The sequence below is a fragment of the Vombatus ursinus genome, unplaced genomic scaffold (assembly GCF_900497805.2).
Source record: "Vombatus ursinus unplaced genomic scaffold, bare-nosed wombat genome assembly UNPS02014772.1, whole genome shotgun sequence".
NCBI classification, from domain to species: domain Eukaryota; kingdom Metazoa; phylum Chordata; class Mammalia; order Diprotodontia; family Vombatidae; genus Vombatus; species Vombatus ursinus.
Window position 1 is genome coordinate 35,457,218 of NW_020954550.1, and position 6,727 is coordinate 35,463,944.

The 6,727-nt window shown below is 32.1% G+C and overlaps 1 protein-coding gene across 3 annotated transcripts in view; it reads left to right on the top strand.

Annotated features, from left to right (window-relative positions):
- FYB1 (FYN binding protein 1) overlaps positions 1 to 6,284 on the top strand; it is a 190,667-nt gene extending 184,383 nt beyond the window's left edge. For all 3 annotated transcript variants that reach the window (XM_027863391.1, XM_027863390.1, XM_027863392.1), the window contains 2 exons: positions 1,371 to 1,402; positions 3,640 to 6,284. In XM_027863391.1, the coding sequence (XP_027719192.1) occupies positions 1,371 to 1,402; positions 3,640 to 3,662 (55 nt within the window). In that variant the 3' untranslated portion in view covers positions 3,663 to 6,284. The remainder of the gene's footprint in view (positions 1 to 1,370; positions 1,403 to 3,639) is intronic.
- Positions 6,285 to 6,727: the final 443 nt, after the last annotated feature.

Consider the following 6,727-nt stretch of genomic DNA (forward strand, 5'->3'; position numbering starts at 1 on the left):
ACATAGACAAGTAAATACAAAAAATACGTGGGAAGTAATTTTGAAGGAGGGCATTAACAACTGAGGAGATCAGAATAGACTTCCTGTAGGAACAACTGAGCTAAGCTTTGAAGGGAGCTAGGGACTGGAGCCAGTAGCTGAGTATTCAGAATCACAGAATTCAAAACAACAGAAGCATGCAACAGGATTTCAAAAGTGAAGTACAGGTGCAGGTCAACAACCTAAGATCTGACAGGACCAAGCTAATTAGTGCTATTAAGAAGTCTTGAAAGACTCACAGTGGCAAATCACCTGGTCTCTAGAGTTAAGTCAAAGCGAACAACCCCTGTAAGTCAGAAACAGCACTAAAGGCTGCCTTCATGAGTAGGGCACAGAGGTTCATGTAAGTACTGTAGCTTTGCTTGATCTAGGCAAGAAGACTTTCTGCTGAAAATACTTTAAATTTCTAAATGCTGAACTTGTAACCATTGTTACAAGTTTCAAACTATAATAAGTAATAATAACTTAAAGTTATTTATCACAATTCTCATTATAATTCCAGGTCTTTGAGGATAGGGACTGGGTCTCATATATGCCCCACAATGCTTAGCACAAAAAAAATGTATTAAATCAGTCAATGATTAAAAAAAATTATGGAAATAGAAATCTTGTATATAGATTTGTAAAAGTATCCAAAATCATTTCATGGATGTATCAAATACACTTAAATATCTAAAAAAAAATTGGAATTCATCCAACTGGGTAATTCCTCTGCTAAGGCAGATTTCAAGCCCTCCACACTTTAATTGGTGATCTTTGTGAGTTATCGTGACCCTAATGTATAAATAAACAATCACTTTTTAGAATTACATAAGTGTACATTCATATACTTTTATATCTTTACAATAACCACATTTTAGCTCTTAACTTTGTTAATTTCCATTTTAAAAAGTAGAAAATAATCGTTGAATTTTCCACATCAAATATAAATGCATTTTATTCAATACTAAAAGTCTAAGTGAAGTCATAAGAGTGATTTTCATGAGTGTAAAGAGCTTTGGAATCATGGTGACTAGCACAGTTAGGCAGAAAGTAGGTGCTAAATAAATGTTTGTTGCTTGGTTGATTTTAATGAATAATTGTAAATAATTAATATTGTGGAATTTATTAATATAAAAATGTGGATTAGATAAAAGAAAAATTAGAAGAGAAAAACCAAATTAAAATGTAGATACTTTTAAGTATCAGAATGTCTGTTTCATAGAAATGAATGAAATATAATTTTCAAATGCATTGTTATGTCATATCATGTTACCTTCTTTTCTCATATTAATTGTCTATTGTATACAGAAAAGACTCTTTAAAATAAAAAAATTTTTCTGTATTTACAGTGAAGGAGAGATCTATGATGATATTGCTGATGGTATGTCATTTTTTTAAAAATATACAACATTTGTTTATGTATATTTGTGTCTATGCACATTTGTTTATGCTAAAGTCAGTAGAGTAGTATCCATACACAGGAGAGAACAATTAGCAACTTAGTCTAAATCATTAGCTTTTAATAAAAAATCAACAATTATTGATCATCCTTAATATTCTGAGCATTAAAAAAGTGTTCCCAATACATAATGAAGCTTACATGCTAAAAATTCCTATGTTGTAAACACATTTTGCCTCAATTTTTGCTATTAACTCTTTTTTATGCCTTAATGCTCTCTACCTGTCAAACAAACTGAGAGTACATGTGAGTATTTGTTTTGTAGCTTGTAAGATATCCTGCCTGCAACTTTTATGTTTTTGCCTTTGAGACGTTATCTAACAATAGTGACCAGCCGTCCCTGGAAATTCTACATTCCTGGCTTGCCATATGAGAATTTTTTTGCATACATAACATCATGGATTTAGAACTAGAAGGGACCTTTAGAGATCTTCTGGCCCATCCCCTTATTTTAGAAATAAATAATATGATCCCTGAGAGGGTTTAAGTTACTTTTAAATTCATATGGGTTATAAATAGCAGAGTCAGGATTTGAATACAGGTCCTCTGACTCCAAAACTAACTTTTTTTTAAACTACTACACATTATGAAGATATTCTGTTTTTTTCCCTACTGTCTTTATTTATTGCCCTTGTTTGTTATTTGGTTCTTAATCCTCATTTGAACAGTAATCTATTCTCCTACTAAAACCTTTTTTTCTTTAACTTTTACTTGAAATTGGTTATTCCAGCTATGAATTTAGGTAAAGTCTACCCTTGTTTCCACTTAAAGTTCCCAACTACTCATTCAGCCTGTGTAGATATGGTTCAGAGAAAGGAAGAATCTCAGAAATATACACAGACACAAGCTTGATTCATCTGGGGCCATAGTTTTATTCTCAGCTGCTTCCTTAAATAATTTGACGAACCTGAACTGAAGCTCTGCTTCTTGACCAAATATAAACAAATTGAATTTGGTATTCAAAGCCCTTCATAACCTTTAACCTATCTCCCCATCCCCACTCTGCCTTATCCTCCCCATACATACCTTTCTAGTCTTCTTACCCCTTACATTCTTAAGATTACTGCTGATTGGGCTCAACAATTACCTCCACAAATGTCTTTCTGTAATAAACACAGCCCTAGAATTATTAAGTGGTCAGAGAAATAAGGACCTAGAACTGTAAGAAAAGGTTATTTTTTTTAAACAAGAGACCTTATGATACAATATCTGCTTTTCTATTTTTGAAAAAAAGAAACACTATAGAAATCCCCATAGAATAGAAACAGAAATAGATGTAGAAGACAAGTGATAGGATAAAAGTAAACGTGTTGCCATTTGTGTTTCTTAGATCACACACAATTGTTTCCTATGATAAATTATATAAAATTTTGCCTGAGTTTGTTCCAAAAGATGGAAATTTTACCCAAGAAAGTTTCTACACTTCATTCATTCTACTAAGAAATTTTGCTTCTCTATAACCTAAAACATAATTTTGCTTCTTTCCCTCCCACTATTCCTTATCTCATTAAAGAATTTTAAATGACCACTTCCACTGTATTTAAAATTTTCATGCGTAAACTTATACATCATTTTCAGATTCATTCCCCAACTAGTTATCACTTGTCTCTCTAGTTTTAATAACTATGTTTTTTATTTTAAATGTTCTTTTATTCTTTAAGCTGTATTTCTTCTACTTACGGAACTTATGTTTACTTGGCTCCCATACAGAGAGATCTAGCCAATTTTTTAAAGTATGAATTATATCCAAGAGATGATAATATCCATCTCATGTTTTGATTCCTGTGTTATTTTATTTATGTATGCATTTTTAATTTAACATGGTAAATATTAATGTCCATATGATAAGCCATGTATAACATAAAGAAAATAAAAGACTAGTGTAAGTTAAATCCAGTACAAATCAAGATCCCTGCTCTTACTTAGAGAACAAATTAACTTTATTTTGTGCATTCAAAATGTACCTCAGATAGTGAGTTCAACATTTCTCTCTGCTAAAGTGATCCTTCATACATTCATTCAGTCAGCTCTTATCGCCAACATGTCAGTGTACATGGTAGGATGCAATTATAAAAGACATTCTTCAGCCTTGGAAAACTTAAGAATATGTATGTGCCCTTCTAGGCTTCTAATTACATTTTATATCTTTTTTTTTTCAGGTTGCATCTACGACAATGACTAGTAGCTCTCCACTTTAGTAGCTGTCTCCATTAGATCCTAATCTGCATTTTCAGTTTTAGTTTTCATATTATTAAGGTGTAACAGCAGATAATGAACAAAATATACTTTGCTATCACTCATTTGTTACTAAATTACAATTATCAACATAAAGAACTGGAAATCGGAGACCCTTTTTAGTTAAGTTTATACTGAACAAACATCCCAGAGGGGTTCATTGATAAGGCTATGTACATGCTTCTTCTACCACAGTCATGAAGGAGCTTTTTTAGGGGCTACCTGCTCAGTACTTTTAAGGATACATACGGTTCTCTGATAAGAAGTTGCTGGACTTAAGTGACAACACATTTGGTAAAGGAGCATAAAATGGGAAACATGTCATGAGAAGGACACCCATGACATTCACTTATGATCTAAATCAAGAAAACAAATATAAATTGGCATCCGAGAAGGCAATTCCTCCACTTTAAAAACTCTTCTAAAAGTCTGCTAAAATTAAATTATGTTCATAGTACGTTTTGTACTTTAAATTTGCAGAATGTCTTGTCTATACTTGCTAATTTGGAATGCATATTAATTATTTGCTAGAGAGTTTAAGTTATAATTTGTGTATTTTTGTACAGTCATCTAAGATAAATGATATGAAAGATTCTTTGAAACCTAGCTCTTAGCTGATTTTCGACATACAAATAAGTTGATTCTGTTCGTTATTTAAAGTGATGTTATCTGAGAGGTAACATGGACCTGAACTTTGTCTAAATATAACCATAATGTTATGAATAATGGTCTATGAACATTCCTATTTTTATTCCAAATCTGTTAGAAAGGCTTTAAAACTATATTCAACACCTTTACCGGTAAGAATTTTTCTTTGCCAGCAGGGGGAGTACAGACAAACACACTGCTAGAAAGATGTCCCTTATTTAGTCATACTTCAAAGGCAAGCCAGAGCCAAAACCAAGGACTATATATTTAGCTTCAATTAAGGAAAACAAATGTGTAAATGGACATGAAAAATTGCAAACTTTTTTATGGCTTCTAAAAGTAGGATCATTCCACATTTAATATTGTGGAAAAGGTCAGGATTCCTCATATCTACCCATGGTCCTCTTGCCTATATAAACTTACCTTTATAAAGGGAGGACCTTTAACCTCCCTGATACTTCATTTTCTTATCTGCCAATTTAGAATGTCAAACTATATAATTTTTAAGGTCCTTGCCTTTCAACTGTTGAATTTCTTTTAGGATTATAAATATGTGGCCAGAACTTGTTTGTCTTTTTCACAATTTGGTAGTATATTGGTAATATAGAGTAGGCACTCAATTTTTATTGTTTTGCAGGGGGTAGGAAGGGGAGTGACTTATTGATTAGTACACAATGGCTGTTGAATTTATGCCATCTTGTTTATTTTTCAAGTGTACCATGTGGCTATCAAAGAATTCCAAATAGATCCATTTTCTCCTCCCATTTTTTCCTATCTCTCCTTTCTGAGGCAATGCTGAATAAATCTAACCCTTCTTCTCTATGACAGCACTTTAAATACTTGGAGATAATTGTTATATATTCCAAAGTTGATTCTTTGCTATGTTAGACAATACCAGTCCTCCTAACCAAAAAATTTTTAAGGTTTTGTACAGGAAACTACCCCTCCAAAGGGTTGGTCTGGGTGCTTCCACACAGAGTGAAAATTGTATGCACACAAATTTGTAAAAAAAAAAAAAATGATAATAATTCTATAAGAAAGATAATCTTAACTCAACAAAAATGTAAAAATATTCTAAATGTTTCAAATGTTTTAAAATTATATCTTTTGTAGCCTGACAGATGAAATTTTGATGTGTGTGATAAGAGAGCTACCAACAATGTATTCTGAAAAATTCTCTAGTTTGGGAGGATTTTAATTGTTTCACAAATCATCACACATTAATGACACAGACTACTGAAGCCAAGGAAATAACTTTTTCCTTATTATAAATAAAAGTATGTATTCACAGGGATGGCACAGGAGAAATATCTACTTACAGTGGAAAGAAATATTGCCTCCAATAAATTTCTTAGAAATACCTTATAAAATAACTTTTGACAATCGAATAATACCAAAACCCTATTGTTCCAGATCTGACAACAAGCCTTTGGGTTATGACCTCCGCTGGTATGGGTTGCATTTATGAACCTTTCATTCAAAGTTGCCCCTGTGCCCTAAAAAAAAGAGATTTTAAGCAACTATATTTTTGTATTCCTCCTTATGATGTCTTAATTTAGATGAATTTTTAAAAAGAATATAATGATATACTTTACTTTAGAAGGCCAGGATCTATTCAAAATCAGATAAGACCTATTTTAGAGAAAGCAAAACATGAAATAACTTATTCCAAGGTAATGATTTGTCTTAGTCTGGCAAAGCATAAAACCTTGAAACTTTGGTTCTCATTCTTGAACAATCACACCACTCCTGAAGCATACATTAGTATTGGATTTTTAAAAAACAGAATTTAAAAATTGAATGAAAAAAGGCATTCACTTCGTTCTGGATTTCTAGATGAATAATGATTGTTTTGTTCTAAAATCTTGGAAGAATAATATGTGCAAATGTAATTCAAAATAAAGCCTGTTTTTAACTCTAACTTGTGACTTAAATATCACTATTCTTCTTTGGGATCCAAATCTTTTCATGGCTGTGTATATATACAATAAAGTCTTATTATAACAGCTTATTGCTAATGCTATGAATAAAACCATGTCATCCCCAAACATGGTAACTACAAATAGAAGTTGTCTGCAATGGCCTGATTGTCCTAGAGGCCAAATGATAGCGGTGTTATCTCAAAATAGTGTTGTGAAAGGATGCCACTCTTATTTTTCTCTCATATCTTTTTTTTTCCCCTAGTATATTCTTTTAGAATTCCATATGTTGTGGATTGTCAGCTGTGAGATGGCACAAGGACAGAATACTAAGGCTGCTTACAGGAAGACCCAAATTCAAATCTAGCCTTAAATATTTATAATCAATTCTGCTATACCTGGACATCTGCTTCCTAAAAATCATTCAGCTATGCAAAACCATACA